This window comes from Coregonus clupeaformis, unplaced genomic scaffold (assembly GCF_020615455.1).
Source record: "Coregonus clupeaformis isolate EN_2021a unplaced genomic scaffold, ASM2061545v1 scaf0601, whole genome shotgun sequence".
NCBI lineage: Eukaryota > Metazoa > Chordata > Actinopteri > Salmoniformes > Salmonidae > Coregonus > Coregonus clupeaformis.
Window position 1 is genome coordinate 49,414 of NW_025534056.1, and position 17,143 is coordinate 66,556.

At 43.8% G+C, this 17,143-nt stretch overlaps 1 protein-coding gene across 1 annotated transcript in view; it reads right to left on the minus strand.

Annotated features, from left to right (window-relative positions):
- Positions 1 to 9,661: 9,661 nt before the first annotated feature.
- The window catches only part of LOC121583619 (lysophosphatidic acid receptor 1), a gene marked incomplete at its 3' end in the record, with an annotated part of 40,987 nt that continues 33,505 nt past the window's right edge, over positions 9,662 to 17,143 (minus strand). Inside the window, exon 2 of the mRNA XM_045216083.1 lies at positions 9,662 to 10,422. Coding sequence (XP_045072018.1) covers positions 9,662 to 10,403 — 742 coding nt within the window. The remainder of the gene's footprint in view (positions 10,423 to 17,143) is intronic.

Here is a 17,143-nt window from a genome sequence, read left to right on the forward strand (position 1 = left end):
TCTCTGCTGTAGCAGCACTAGGTCTCTGCTGTAGCAGCACTAGGTCTGGTCTCTGCTGTAGCAGCACTAGGTCCGGTCTCTGCTGTAGCAGCACTAGGTCTGGTCTCTGCTGTAGCAGCACTAGGTCTGGTCTCTGCTGTAGCAGCACTAGGTCTGGTCTCTGCTGTAGCAGCACTAGGTCTCTGCTGTAGCAGCACTAGGTCTGGTCTCTGCTGTAGCAGCACTAGGTCTGGTCTCTGCTGTAGCAGCACTAGGTCTCTGCTGTAGCAGCACTAGGTCTCTGCTGTAGCAGCACTAGGTCTCTGCTGTAGCAGCACTAGGTCTCTGCTGTAGCAGCACTAGGTCTGGTCTCTGCTGTAGCAGCACTAGGTCTGGTCTCTGCTGTAGCAGCACTAGGTCTGGTCTCTGCTGTAGCAGCACTAGGTCTCTGCTGTAGCAGCACTAGGTCTGGTCTCTGCTGTAGCAGCACTAGGTCTCTGCTGTAGCAGCACTAGGTCTCTACTGTAGCAGCACTAGGTCTGGTCTCTGCTGTAGCAGCACTAGGTCTCTGCTGTAGCAGCACTAGGTCTGGTCTCTGCTGTAGCAGCACTAGGTCTGGTCTCTGCTGTAGCAGCACTAGGTCTGGTCTCTGCTGTAGCAGCACTAGGTCTCTGCTGTAGCAGCACTAGGTCTCTGCTGTAGCAGCACTAGGTCTGGTCTCTGCTGTAGCAGCACTAGGTCTGGTCTCTGCTGTAGCAGCACTAGGTCTGGTCTCTGCTGTAGCAGCACTAGGTCTGGTCTCTGCTGTAGCAGCACTAGGTCTGGTCTCTGCTGTAGCAGCACTAGGTCTCTGCTGTAGCAGCACTAGGTCTCTGCTGTAGCAGCACTAGGTCTCTGCTGTAGCAGCACTAGGTCTCTGCTGTAGCAGCACTAGGTCTGGTCTCTGCTGTAGCAGCACTAGGTCTGGTCTCTGCTGTAGCAGCACTAGGTCTGGTCTCTGCTGTAGCAGCACTAGGTCTGGTCTCTGCTGTAGCAGCACTAGGTCTGGTCTCTGCTGTAGCAGCACTAGGTCTCTGCTGTAGCAGCACTAGGTCTCTGCTGTAGCAGCACTAGGTCTGGTCTCTGCTGTAGCAGCACTAGGTCTCGGGGGGTCTCTGCTGTAGCAGCACTAGGTCTCTGCTGTGGCAGCACTAGGTCTCTGCTGTAGCAGCACTAGGTCTGGTCTCTGCTGTAGCAGCACTAGGTCTGGTCTCTGCTGTAGCAGCACTAGGTCTGGTCTCTGCTGTAGCAGCACTAGGTCTCTGCTGTAGCAGCACTAGGTCTGGTCTCTGCTGTAGCAGCACTAGGTCTCTAGCAGCAGGTCTCTACTGTAGCAGCACTAGGTCTGGTCTCTGCTGTAGCAGCACTAGGTCTCTGCTGTAGCAGCACTAGGTCTGGTCTCTGCTGTAGCAGCACTAGGTCTGGTCTCTGCTGTAGCAGCACTAGGTCTGGTCTCTGCTGTAGCAGCACTAGGTCTGGTCTCTGCTGTAGCAGCACTAGGTCTCTGCTGTAGCAGCACTAGGTCTGGTCTCTGCTGTAGCAGCACTAGGTCTCTGCTGTAGCAGCACTAGGTCTCTGCTGTAGCAGCACTAGGTCTGGTCTCTACTGTAGCAGCACTAGGTCTGGTATCTGCTGTAGCAGCACTAGGTCTCTGCTGTAGCAGCACTAGGTCTGGTCTCTGCTGTAGCAGCACTAGGTCTGGTCTCTGCTGTAGCAGCACTAGGTCTGGTCTCTGCTGTAGCAGCACTAGGCCTGGTCTCTGCTGTAGCAGCACTAGGTCTGGTCTCTGCTGTAGCAGCACTAGGTCTCTGCTGTAGCAGCACTAGGTCTGGTCTCTGCTGTAGCAGCACTAGGTCTGGTCTCTGCTGTAGCAGCACTAGGTCTGGTCTTTGCTGTACTGGGGTTCATGCCTGGGCTTTTGCTATGACCTATGACCTGTACTGCCGTAAAGACTGGTTCTGGTGCTTCAGCAATGTGACATTATGCAGAGACTGGGACTATTCTGGCAGCAGGGCTGCTATGGTGTCAGGCGTTCCAATAGAACTGGACAATCACTACCACAATAACCACTGAGATATACATGCATACATGTGTAATCTACAACTCAAACAATACATTATCTGGACTAAAATCAATACCACGAAGTAGAGGAAGGGGAAATTGGGAGTGAGGTGGTTTTTAGCGAGGTGTATATATATATATATATATATATATATAGTGAGTAGAGGTCCTTACTAGGGCTGTGGCGGTCATGAAATGTTATCAGACAGTTCTTGTCATGCAAAAGACTGCCGGTCTCACGGTAATTGACCGTTAATTAACGTAAACACGTTTAGCATCTCCTGGCCTCCAAGCATCCAATCAGCACACACGCCTCTGATGGGCACCTTTGGAACATCAACATTTAAAAATGTCTAATATATAAATGTAATACACACCATCACAATAAATCCATGATTTATTTTCAGGCACTTCTAAAGAAACATTTTATAATATGAAGAAAATGTTTTTCAGAAGAACAGAATGAGTTGGCCTACTGTATGTTATCTGGCTATGCTCTATGCCATAGGCTGTATGTAGGGTTGTTCGTTAAGCTGACAAGATCCTACTGTATGTTATCTGGCTGTGCTCCATGCCATAGGCTGTAGGGTTGTTCGTTAAGCTGACAAGATATGCTTATAAGTCCTGTTCCATTATTTTATATTACATGATTTTATAGTAAGAAGAATATAACTGAACTTAGCTGAATAAAATAGAAAGGATATTTTTCCCATTCCGGAACGATTGCGCATATGAAGTGGCTATGTTGAGCATAAAAATTATAATTTGAAACAGGTCTTATAAGTTAGATTTAGAGTTATTTGGCTACTTTAGTTGTGAATGATACAAACCTTAGAATGTCTTAGAAATCAAAAGATATGTGGGCTGCATGATGCGACTACAGGCTATTGCCACTTCCGTCTCATAGCCACTTCCGTCTCGCTTCCGCATTGTCTCCGTGCTGCTGTGCTGTTTGTTGCTACTTGGCTACCTGCCAAACTATTCACGTTTTACTTTTAATAAACGTTTAATCAATCTCTGTGTTCAACAAATTTACCAACTTTTTAGTTTTGTCCTCACTCATCTTTTTTCGTTAAACTTTTTCACCCCGGACGTTTTATCCCGAGACAGAAGAGTCATTTTCCTGTGCGTTTTAGCTGCCAATTTTACTTTATTTTCCTTTTTTCCATCGCAACTTTTTTCCCTTATTCAACTTTTTCACTCCGGACGCTTTATCTGGACATGGTTCGTCAACATCTTCAACAGCCGAAGCTAAGTAGTAACATTAACATGATGTCTTCTAATTGCAGTCGCTGTACTCATAATATACAGGAGAACGATCGCCTTACGGCGAGAATAGCTGTGCTACAAGCCCAGCTTCAGACGCAATCGTTAGGCAAGGGTAATTTCAGTGTAGGAAAGGAAGAAACAGCGTCTGTGCCACCAGTAAGTACAGAAATCAGTTAACCACTTAACTGAGGAACTCAATTTAACCTTGCGCAATACCCTAGATGCAGTTGCACCCCTAAAAACGAAAAACATTTGTCATAAGAAACTAGCTCCCTGGTATACAGAAAATACCCGAGCTTTGAAGCAAGCTTCCAGGAAATTAGAACGGAAATGGCGCCACACCAAACTGGAAGTCTTCCGACTAGCTTGGAAAGACAGTACCGTGCAGTACCGAAGAGCCCTCACTGTTGCTCGATCATCCTACTTTTCCAACTTAATCGAGGAAAATAAGAATAATCCAAAATTTCTTTTTTTATACTGTTGCAAAGCTAACTAAAAAGCAGCATTCCCCAAGAGAGGATGGCTTTCACTTCAGCAGTAATAAATTCATGAACTTCTTTGAGGAAAAGATCATGACCATTAGAAAGCAAATTACGGACTCCTCTTTGAATCTGCGTATTCCTCCAGGGCTTAGCTGTCCTGGATCTGCCACAGCTCTGCGAGGGCCTGGGATCGGGAGAGACACTTAAGTGTTTTAGTACTATATCTCTTGACACAATGATGAAAATAATCATGGCCTCTAAACCTTCAAGCTGCATACTGGATCCTATTCCTACTAAACTGCTGAAGGAGCTGCTTCCTGTGCTTGGCCCTCCTATGTTGAACCAAGAAATTTGATCATATTACTCCAGTGCTAGCTTCCCTACACTGGCTTCCTGTTAAGGCAAGGGCTGATTTCAAGGTTTTACTGTTAACCTATAAAGCGTTACATGGGCTTGCTCCTACCTATCTTTCCGAGTTGGTCCTGCCGTACATACCAATACGTACGCTACGGTCACAAGACGCAGGCCTCCTAATTGTCCCTAGAATTTCTAAGCAAACAGCGGGAGGCAGGGCTTTCTCCTATAGATCTCCATTTTTATGGAACAGTCTGCCTACCCATGTGAGAGACGCAGACTCGGTCTCAACCTTTAAGTCTTTACTGAAGACTTATCTCTTCAGTAGGTCATATGATTGAGTGTAGTCTGGCCCAGGAGTGTGAAGGTGAACGGAAAGGCTCTGGAGCAACGAACAGCCCTTGCTGTCTCTGCCGGGCCGGTTCCCCTCTCCACTGGGGTTCTCTGCCTCTAACCCTGTTGCAGGGGCTGAGTCACTGGCTTGCTGGTGCTCTTTCATGCCGTCCCTGGGAGGGGTGCGTCACTTGAGTGGGTTGAGTTACTGACGTGATCTTCCTGTCTGGGTTGGCGCCCCCCTTGGTTTGTGCTGTGGTGGAGACCTCTGTGGGATATACTCGGCCTTGTCTCAGGATTGTAAGTTGGTGGTTGAGGATATCCCTCTAGTGGTGCGGGGGGCTGTGCTTTGGCAGAGTGGGTGGGGTTATATCCTTCCTGTTTGGCCCTGTCCGGGGTTTCTTCGGATGGGGCCACAGTGTCTCCGGACCGCTCCTGTCTCAGCCTCCAGTATTTATGCAGCAGTAGTTTATGTGTCGGGGGGCTGGGGTTAGTTGGTTATACCTGGAGTACTTCTCCTGTCTTATCCAGTGTCCTGTGTGAATTTAAGTATGCTCTCTCTAATTCTCTCGTTCTCTCTTTCTCTCTGAGAACCTGAGCCCTAGGACCATACGTCAGGACTACCGGGCATGATGACACCTTGCTGTCCCCAGTCCGCCTGGCCTTGCTGCTATTCCAGTTTCAACTGTTCTGCCTGCGGTTACGAAACCCCTACCTGTCCCAGACCTGCTGTTTTCAACTCTTAATGATCGGCTATGAAAAAGCCAACTGAGAGACCTGAGCCCTAGGACCATACGTCGGGACTACCGGCCGTGGTGACTCCTTGCTGTCCCCAGTCCGCCTGGCCTTGCTGCTATTCCAGTTTCAACTGTTCTGCCTGCGGTTATGGAACCCCTACCTGTCCCAGACCTGCTGTTTTCAACTCTTAATGATCGGCTATGAAAAGCCAACTGAGATTTATTCCTGATTATTATTTGACCATGCTTGTCACTTATGAACATTTTTGAACATCTTGGCATGGTTCTGTTATAATCTCCACCCGGCACAGCCAGAAGAGGACTGGCCACCCCTCATAGCCTGGTTCCTCTCTAGGTTTCTTCCTAGGTTTTCGCCTTTCTAGGGAGTTTTTCCTAGCCACCGTGCTTCTACACCTGCATTACTAGCTGTTTGGGGTTTTAGGCTGGGTTTCTGTACAGCACTTCGAGATATTAGCTGATGTAAGAAGGGCTATATAAAATAAAATTGATTGATTGATTGATTGATGATTTGAGAAACTATATAAAAAATAAATAAAATATTTTAAAAAGCTTGCGCTTGGTTCCTTGCCTCAGGACGCTGTTCTCTCATCAAGTGATCATATTTTCACCCATCAGACTATTCCAAATGTAATCTTGTCTTTACTAATATGTAAAATTACACTGAACAAAACTATAAACGCAACATGCAACCATTTTAAAGATTTGAGTGTGTTAAAGTTCATATAAGGAAATCAGTCAACTGAAATAAATTCATTAGGGCCTAATCTATGGATTACACATGACTCGGAATACAGATATGCATCTGTTGGTCACAGATACCTTTAAAAAAAGTAGGGAAGTGGATCACAAAACCAGTCGGTATCTGGTGTGACCACCATTTGCCTCATGCAGAGTGACACATCTCCTTTGCATAGAGTTGATCAGGCTATTGATTGTGGCCTGTGGAATGTTGTCCCACTCTTCAATGGCTGAGCGAAGTTACTGGATATTGGTGGGAACTGGAAGACGCTGTCGTACACGTCGATCCAGAGCATCCCAAACATGCTCAATGGGTGACATGTCTGGTGAGTATGCAGGCCATGGAAGAACTGGGACATTTTCAGCTTCCAGGAATTGTGTACAGATCCTTTCAACATGGGGCCGTGCATTATCATGCTGAAACATGAGATGATGGCGGCAGATGAATGGCAAGACAATGGGCCTCAGGATCTCTGTGCATTCAAATTGCCATTGACAAAATGCAATTGTATTTGTTGTCCGTAGCTTATGCCTGTCCATACCATAACCCCACGCCACCAGGGGGCACTCTGTTCACAACGTTGACATCAACAAAATGGTCGCCCACACAACAACATACACATGGACTGCGCTTGTGAGGCCGGTTGGACGTACTGCTAACTTCTCTAAAACGATGTTGGAGCTGGCATATGGTAGAGAAATGAACATTCAATTCTCTGGCAACAGCTCTGGCGGACATTCCTGCAGTCAGCATGCCAATTGCACACTCCCTCAAAACTTGAGACATCTGTGGCATTGTGTTGTATGACAAAACTGCACATTTTAGAGTGGCCTTTTATTGTCCCAGCACAAGGTGCCACTGTGTAATGATCATGCTGTTTAATCAGCTTCTTGATATGTCACACCTGTCAGGTGGATGGATTATCTTGGCAAAGGGGAAATGCTCACTAACAGGGATGTAAAAAAAATGGTGCACTAAATTTGAGCGAAATATGTTTTTTGTGTGTATGGAACTTTTATTTCAGCTCATGAAACATGGGACCAACACTTTACATGTTGTGTTTATATTTTTGTCCAGTATAATTTTGATTTAGAAATTATACTATCAATGGGCAGGAACAGGGTAGGGGAAAAAAGACGTTATCTGTACGCACTCGAATAGTGAATGGAGGCCACCTTCCCGCCAGTTCGTTTCAATCATGTTGGGTAGGCTAGTCCGGTTATTTCGTTGCGCAACAGGTGATATTCCGTCTAAACTCTGTATACCATGGGCTCTCCAACCCTGTTCCTCCAGCTACCCAGTACTCTGTACGCCATGGGCTCTCCAACCCTGTTCCTCCAGCTACCCAGTACTCTGTACGCCATGGGCTCTCCAACCCTGCTCCTCCAGCTACCCAGTACTCTGTATGCCATGGGCTCTCCAACCCTGTTCCTCCAGCTACCCAGTACTCTGTATGCCATGGGCTCTCCAACCCTGCTCCTCCAGCTACCCAGTACTCTGTACGCCATGGGCTCTCCAACCCTGTTCCTCCAGCTACCCAGTACTCTGTATGCCATGGGCTCTCCAACCCTGCTCCTCCAGCTACCCAGTACTCTGTGTGCCATGGGCTCTCCAACCCTGTTCCTCCAGCTACCCAGTGGTTAATTTGGGAAACCAAGTGAAATCTGTTTGGGAACATCAATAGTAACATGTTTTCACAAGGACACATATTTCATTCAACTGTTGACAGCACATCTCTCTGCGTGCTGGAGAAAGGAATGAAGGAGAGAGGGGAGGAGATGGAAACGCACGGTGGTGAGATATTCTGTAGCTAAAAGGTCATGTGTCAGCCTATTAATTATGAAAATATAAACAATGCCCTATTACTAGGCTATTCAAAGTTAAATACAAATGCACTATAATTGTAGGCTATATCTGAATTTGTTTAATTTAGGCTAGACCAATTATGTACCAAAGATATCTTAAATCAGTATATTTTAAAATGTTTTTCTGATGTGTGTAATATGTGGTAGGCTATGTATTGTACAAAGGCACAATCAGTATTTACATTTTAGTCATTTAGCAGACGCTCAGTTAGTATTACAGTTAGTGTTTATTTATTTAGTTAGTAACTATGTTAATTCAATTGTTGTTGTTGTTTTGTTGTTGTTTGTTTTTTTTGGAGGGGGGGGCTTGGGCTCATTTATAGTCCTATAACTATACATAAGCTGTAATATGTAGGGGTTTTGTATTAATCATCACCTTAAAAAGCACTGGCCATTTCTTTGTGCCAGGCTTTGAAAGAACATCCACAACAACCATGTTTTCCAATCAATCTGTTGTTGAACTTATTTTTTCAAATTGATCAATCACAGTGAAGTGAGTTTTAAAGCACAATACTGTTTTGATAATAAGTGTTTGATGTGATTTTCGACTGCATTGATGTCAGAATGGTTAGAGGGACAATAGAGCCCTGAGTACCAGGCCATTAGGACCTGATGGTTAGAGGGACAATAGAGCCCTGAGTACCAGGCCATTAGGACCTGATGGTTAGAGGGACAATAGAGCCCTGAGTACCAGGCCATTAGGACCTGATGGGTAGAGGGACAATAGAGCCCTGAGTACCAGGCCATTAGGGACCTGATGGTGAGAGGGACAATAGAGCCCTGAGTACCAGGCCATTAGGGACCTGATGGTGAGAGGGACAATAGAGCCCTGAGTACCAGGCCATTAGGGACCTGATGGTGAGAGGGACAATAGAGCCCTGAGTACCAGGCCATTAGGGACCTGATGGTGAGAGGGACAATAGAGCCCTGAGTACCAGGCCATTAGGGACCTGATGGTGAGAGGGACAATAGAGCCCTGAGTACCAGGCCATTAGGACCTGATGGTTAGAGGGACAATAGAGCCCTGAGTACCAGGCCATTAGGGACCTGATGGTGAGAGGGACAATAGAGCCCTGAGTACCAGGCCATTAGGACCTGATGGTTAGAGGGACAATAGAGCCCTGAGTACCAGGCCATTAGGACCTGATGGTTAGAGGGACAATAGAGCCCTGAGTACCAGGCCATTAGTGACCTGATGGGTAGAGGGACAATAGAGCCCTGAGTACCAGGCCATTAGGACCTGATGGGTAGAGGGACAATAGAGCCCTGAGTACCAGGCCATTAGTGACCTGATGGGTAGAGGGACAATAGAGCCCTGAGTACCAGGCCATTAGGACCTGATGGTGAGAGGGACAATAGAGCCCTGAGTACCAGGCCATTAGGGACCTGATGGTGAGAGGGACAATAGAGCCCTGAGTACCAGGCCATTAGGACCTGATGATCATTTGCGAGTTGGGTTCTACCAAAGCATGTCCAGAGTGCATAAGAGGAGATCACCGTGACTCAACGGTCACATGGAATTTTACTGCGGTCATGACTGATGACTACCGGTGTGGCGGTAATACGGTCACGACAACATCCCTAGTCCTTACCCCAGGTTCATGACCACAGTCTTACAGGGATACTGTGTTACGTTATTATGGGATGTTAAGGGTAAGGATGATGACAGTGTTCAGCAGGCTCATCATGGTGTCTCTGTTCCTACGTGGTCCTAATCTTAACCTACCCAGTACCCGTATCTAACATATAGCGTATGTTGTGAAGGTGGTCGAAGGTTCTTACCCAATACGATGACGACAGTCTTCAGCAGGCTCATCATGGTGTCTCTGTTCCTACGTGGTCCGGAGCTGTGTCTGCTCATCCTCATGGTCCTCTGCCTCACGTACATAAAGATGTGAGCGTACAGCACCACCATGACCAGGAAGGTGACCAGGTTGAACACGGCCCAGAACACCAGGTAGGAGTTACAGTAGAGCGGCGCCATGCTAGAACACGTGCTGATGTCACAGATACAGTTCCACCCCACCGACGGGATGGCTCCCATGACGATAGACATGGTCCAGATGACTACTATCACCACGAAGACACGCCGGTTGGACATGCGCGTGTGCAGCTGCATGCGGAACACGGTGATGTGGCGCTCGATGGCGATGGCGAGGAGGTTACACACGGACGCCGTGAGGGACGTGTCGATGAGACCCTGGCGGAGCAGCCACGTGGAGACCGTGAGGCGCCGCGTGTTCGGGCCCGTGTTGAACATCAGGTAGAAGTACGCCAGGCCGGCTAAGAAGTCGGCGGCGGCCAAGTTGGCCATCAGGTAGTAAATGGGGAAGTGGAAGCGGCGGTTGACGTAGATGGCCACCATGACCAGCAGGTTAGCCAGCATGATGAAGATGCATACTGTGATGCCCAGCCCCATCACCAGCTTACTGACGGTATTCCACTCTGTAGCCAGGTACTTTCCACTGCGGTTGTAGAAGAAGGCAATGGTCTCATTGTAGTAGCACTGTTCCTCCTCCATCATGGAGGCTTCCTAGGGGGGTCTGGAGGAGAGGAGACAGGGATTAGAGGGAGTCAGTAGGGTTGTTAGGTAGACAGGGTTAGTAGTAATACCAACCCAGGGCCCCTGACCTCCAAGGGGCCCCCATTGATTTTGTTAGTCATTCTCACTCCGATATCATGTTAGCATGGTATAAGTCATAGCAAGGGGTCTGAATACTTATGTAAATAAGGTATTCGTGTTTTCAATTTTTAATACATTTGCAAAAATTACTAAAAACCTGTTTTTGCTTTGTCATTATGGGGTGATTAATGAGGATGTCTTTAAAAAAAATCTATTTTAGAATAAGGCTGTAATGTAACAAAATATGGAAAAAGGGAAGGGGTCTGAATACTTTCCGAATGCCCTGTAAATAAAATACAGGGAAACCACAGTTCAAACGGCGCTCGTAGGAAGTAATGACGCGCGCCATATGCCTCGTTTCCTGAAACTAGTCACAAATGTCGCCAGTAAAAGCCTTGGGTGGCGAGTTGATACAATTCCAAGTCTGGAAGGTTAAAACCACCCCTCAGACTTAGGAAGACGTAAAACTTTCCTTTTTATTCTATGAGTTTTATTTGCCCAAATAAAGTCTGTTATGACCAAGTATACTTTTTAAAGAATGTCTTCGGTATTACCAAGAATAAATATAAAAACTTTGGGAGTCATGCCATTCTGAAGAGGTTTATTTTACCAGTAATATTTATGGGATGACTCCATTTAATTAGATCTGCTTTCATGTTGTTGAGTAAATGGGATAAAGTTATCTTTATATATTTGTTGTCATTTATTAAACTAAGTATTTGATATGTGTTGTGGCCCACTTAAAGGATTGATAATGTAGATAATGACTTATTATTTATATATTTCCTATTGACATTATTTCTGTTTTTTCCACATTCATTTTATATCCTGAGATTTTAGAGTTTTCTGAAAATATTTATAGCAAGGCGGACATTGGGTTTTCAGTATTGGTCAGGTATATCAGGAGATCATCTGCAAATAAGTTTATAAGTTGATATTCATGATTACCAATGCTGATAGCTGTTACGTTTGGGGCAAGGGGACATCCCTGTCTTGTGCCCCCTTTCTAAAGCAATTTAATCAGATAATTTATTATTGGTGTATATTTTTGCTTCAGGACATTTATATAAATATTTTTATTACATTTATTATTTCAGTTGGAAAACTGAAAGCTTCCAACATTTTGAATAGAAAAGGCCATTCAAGATGGTTGAAAGCCTTTTCGGATGGTAAATTGCTGAGGTTGGTAGCGGAATACATTGTGACTCCTGTCAGCCACATCTTCAATTTAAGCCTATAAGATGGTGTGTGCCCTCAGACATGGAGGGAGGCGAAGGTCATTCCGCTACCCAAGAATAGCAGAGCACCCTTTAATGTTTCAAACAGCTGACCAATAAGCCTGTTACTGATGCTTAGCAAACTTTTGGGAAAAATTGTATTTGATCAAATACAAAGTTATTTTACAAAAAAAATAAAAATAACAACAGACTTTGAGAATGCTTACAGGGAAGGGCACTCAACATGCTCAGCACTGACACAAATGACTGAAAGAAATTGATAGTAAATAATTCATATAATGATACTATGCAATTAGAAAGGTTCAAATGCATGTAAATATCACAGCACAATTGAAAAATATATGGCACATGGAAACCAAACGAGGGTGTTCTATGGTGATCGGTCAGAGAGTGTCTGAGGGGTGGGATTATAGAGTTTATGTTCAGTAATGTATTATTGTTGTGTGATTGCTGTATAGAAAAGTACCATGTACAGTTGAAGTCGAAAGTTTACATACACTTAGGTTGGAATCATTAAAACTTGTTTTTCAACCACTCCACAAATGTCTTGTTAACAAACTATAGTTTTGGCAAGTCGGTTAGGACATCTACTTTGTGCATGATACAAGTAATTTTTGCAACAATTGTTTACAGACAGATTATTTACATTTACATTTACGTCATTTAGCAGACGCTCTTATCAAGAGCGACTTACAAATTGGTGCATTCACCTTATAGCCAATGGGATAACCACTTTACAATATGTATATATATTTATTATTATTTTTATTTATTTTTTGGGGGGGTGGGGTAAGGGGGGGTAGAAGGATTACTTTATCCTATCCCAGGTATTCCTTAAAGAGGTGGGGTTTCAAGTGTCTCCGGAAGGTGGTGAGTGACTCCGCTGTCCTGGCGTTGTGAGGGAGCTTGTTCCACCATTGGGGTGCCAGAGCAGCGAACAGTTTTGACTGGGCTTAGCGGGAACTGTGCTTCCGCAGAGGTAGGGGGGCCAGCAGGCCAGAGGTGGATGAACGCAATGCCCTCGTTTGGGTGTAGGGACTGATCAGAGCCTGAAGGTACGGAGGTGCCGTTCCCCTCACAGCTCCGTAAACTTATAATTCATTGTATCACAATTCCAGTGTGTCAGAAGTTTACATACACTAAGTTGAATGTGCCTTTAAACAGCTTGTAAAATTCCAGAAAATGATGTCATGGCTTTAGAAGCTTCTGATAGGCTAATTGACATAATTTGAGTCAATTGGAGGTGTACCTGTGGATGTATTTCAAGGCCTACCTTCAAACTCAGTGCCTCTTTGCTTAACATCATGGGAAAATCAAAAGAAATCAGCCAAGACCTCAGAAAAATTATTGTAGACCTCCACAAGTCTGGTTCATCCTTTGGAGCAATTTTCAAATGCCTGAAGGTACCAAGTTCATCTGTACAAACAATAGTACGCAAGTATAAACACCATGGGACCATGCAGCCGTCATACCGCTCAGGAAGGAGACGCGTTCTGTCTCCTAGAGATGAACGTACTTTGGTGCGAAAAGTGCAAATCAATCCCAGAACAACAGCAAAGGACCTTGTGAAGATGCTGGAGGAAACAGGTACAAAAGTATCTATATCCACAGTAAAATGAGTCCTATATCGACATAACTACAAAGGCCGCTCAGCAAGGAAGAAGCCACTGCTCCAAAACCACCATAAAAAAGCCAGACCACAAAGATAGTACTTTCTGGAGAAATGTCCTCTGGTCTGATGAAACAAAAATAGAACTGTTTGGCCATAATTACCATCGTTATGTTTGGAGGAAAAAGGGGGTGCTTGCAAGCCGAAGAACACCATCCCAACCGTGAAGCACAGGGGTGGCAGCATCATGCTGTGGGGGTGCTTTGCTGCAGGAGGGACTGGTGCACTTCACAAAATAGATGGCATCATGAGGAAGGAAAAGTATGTGGATATATTGAAGTAACATCTCAAGACATCAGTCAGGAAGTTAAAGCTTGGTCGCAAATGGGTCTTCCAAATGGACAATGACCCCGAGCATACTTCCAAAGTTGTGGCAAAATGGCTTAAGGACAACAAAGTCAAAGTATTGGAGTGGCCATCACAAAGCACTGACCTCAATCCTATAGAACATGTGTGGGCAGAACTGAAAGTGCGTGTGCGAGCAAGGAGGCCTACAAACCTGACTCAGTTACACCAGCTCTGTCAGGAGGAATGGGCCAAAATTCACCCAACTTATTGTGGGAAGCTTGTGGAAGGCTACCCGAAACATTTGACCCAAGTTAAACAATTTAAAGGCAATGCTACCAAATACTAATTGAGTGTATGTAAACTTCTGACCCACTGGGAATGTGATGAAAGAAATAAAAGCTGAAATAAATCATTCTCTCTACTATTATTGTCGGGGGTGGGGGGGTGGGTTAATACATTTTTTTTTTTTTACATTGATAGTAAGACGATTGTGGGAGCTGTTCTGTTAGACTTCAGCGTAGCTTTTGATGTCATTGATCATAACCTATTGCTGAAGAACTTAAGTGTAATGGATTTGCATCCTCTGCTTTATTATAGATAGAGAGTTACCTATCTAATAGAACAGAGGGTTTATTGAGAGTTACCTATCTAATAGAACAGAGGGTTTATTGAGAGTTACCTATCTAATAGAACAGAGGGTTTATTGAGAGTTACCTATCTAATAGAACAGAGGGTTTATAGAGAGTTACCTATCTAATAGAACAGAGGGTTTATTGAGAGTTACCTATCTAATAGAACACAGAGGGTTTATTGAGAGTTACCTATCTAATAGAACAGAGGGTTTATTGAGAGTTACCTATCTAATAGAACAGAGGGTTTATAGAGAGTTACCTATCTAATAGAACAGAGGGTTTATTGAGAGTTACCTATCTAATAGAACAGAGGGTTTATTGAGAGTTACCTATCTAATAGAACAGAGGGTTTATAGAGAGTTATCTATCTAATAGAACAGAGGGTTTATAGAGAGTTACCTATCTAATAGAACAGAGGGTTTATTGAGAGTTACCTATCTAATAGAACAGAGGGTTTATTGAGAGTTACCTATCTAATAGAACACAGAGGGTTTATTGAGAGTTACCTATCTAATAGAACAGAGGGTTTATTGAGAGTTACCTATCTAATAGAACAGAGGGTTTATTGAGAGTTACCTATCTAATAGAACAGAGGGTTTATTGAGAGTTACCTATCTAATAGAACCGAGGGTTTATAGAGAGTTACCTATCTAATAGAACAGAGGGTTTATTGAGAGTTACCTATCCAATAGAACACAGATGGTTTATTGAGAGTTACCTATCTAATAGAACACAGAGGGTTTATTGAGAGTTACCTATCTAATAGAACAGAGGGTTTATAGAGAGTTACCTATCTAATAGAACAGAGGGTTTATAGAGAGTTACCTATCTAATAGAACAGAGGGTTTATAGAGAGTTACCTATCTAATAGAACACAGAGGGTTTATTGAGAGTTACCTATCTAATAGAACACAGAGGGTTTATTGAGAGTTACCTATCTAATAGAACACAGAGGGTTTATTGAGAGTTACCTATCTAATAGAACAGAGGGTTTATTGAGAGTTACCTATCTAATAGAACACAGAGGGTTTATTGAGAGTTACCTATCTAATAGAACAGAGGGTTTATAGAGAGTTACCTATCTAATAGAACAGAGGGTTTATTGAGAGTTACCTATCTAATAGAACAGAGGGATTATTGAGAGTTACCTATCTAATAGAACACAGAGGGTTTTCGTTAATGGAAGCCTCTCTCATGCAAATTCAATTGAGTTTGGTGTACCGCAGGGTAGCCGGCTAGGGCCATTATTGTTTTCTGTGTTTCCACTGACCTTGAATAAAGCCTGTGTGTCTATGTACACTGACAACTCAACAGTATACACGTTGGCTGCAACAGTAAAATAAATAACTGACACCCTTAACATAGAGCTCCAGCCAGTTTTAGAATGGGTAACTAGCAATAAGCTGGTGCTAAATACCTCAAAAACAAAAAGCATAATATTTGGGACAAATCACTCACTCAACGCTAAACCTCATTTAGATCTATTGTTGAATACTGTGTCAATTGAGCAAGTTGAGGAGACTAAACTGATGGGTGTAACCCTAGATAGCAAGCTGTCATGGTCAAATCATTTAGACTCAATGGTTTCTAAAATGGGAAGAGGTCTGTCATGGCGTTGCTCTGCCTTCTTGACATCTCAGTCGACCAGACAGGTCCTACAGACCCTAGTTTTGTTGCACCTGGACTGCTGCCCAGCTGTGTGGTCAAAAGAGGGACAGTGTCAGTAACATGCATGTCAATCTCTCCTGGCTCAAAGTTGAGGAGAGATTTACTGCATCACTTTCGGTCTTTGTGCGAGATATTGATGTGTTGAAGGTACCGAACTGTCTGTTCAAGAAGTTGGCACACAGTTCATACACTCATCGGTACAACACAAGACATGCAACCAGAGGTCTCTTCACAGTCCCCAGGTCCAGAACAAAGGCTGGGAAACACACAGTATTAAATAGAGCCATGACTACATGGAACTCTCTGCCACCCCAGTTAACTCAAGCTAGCAATAAAACCAGATTAAAAAACCTGATAAAAGAACTCCTTACTGCACAAAGGGGACTATGAAGAAACACAGCCATTTTATATATTGTAATTTGCACTGTACTATGTATTAGACCTAGATATTGTGTGTATGTACAGATATGTAGGCTGTGTGACGTTTAAAATGTATGCATTTCAGTCCTTGACTAATAATGTTCTGTACTATGTATTATGTCATGTTTGATGTGGACCCCAGGAAGAGTAGCTGATGCTTTTGCAGCGGATAATAAATACCAAATCAGAAATCTGTCCATTCCCGATGCTTTTCTCCCTGTCAGAGTTTTACTAGTGTCTAATATTTATTTTGGGGTGATCTCTGTTTTTAGTGATTATTTTTTGTCTGCTGATAATTGCTTCAGGGGTTGTTCAGTCTAAGAAGGCTGTAGGATCAGTCCAACTGTTGTTTAATTCTGATTTATATAGATTTTCCTAGAAACGTTTAAAATGGTAATTAGTCACGTTGTTGTTTCTAATTAAAGCATTTTCATCCTTATCTTTTAAAATTATAACTGGTTTGGTGTGTATTTGTTTTGTGAGGTGTTTACCAGGTTTATTTGCCTTCAAGTAGTTTGAGTTTATTAACCTGTAGTTGTTGACTCTCTTCAAAAAGTAAAATATCATATTCCTGCTTAAGTTCAGACATTTAATGTTCTTCTTTACCTTGTACAGATTTTTAATGGGCTTTTTCTAAGATAGTGATTTATGTTTATTTAATGAAAACATGACCGACTGCCTTGATTCGGTCTTATGTTGCAAAATTTGAAATTGTGTTTTTTACAT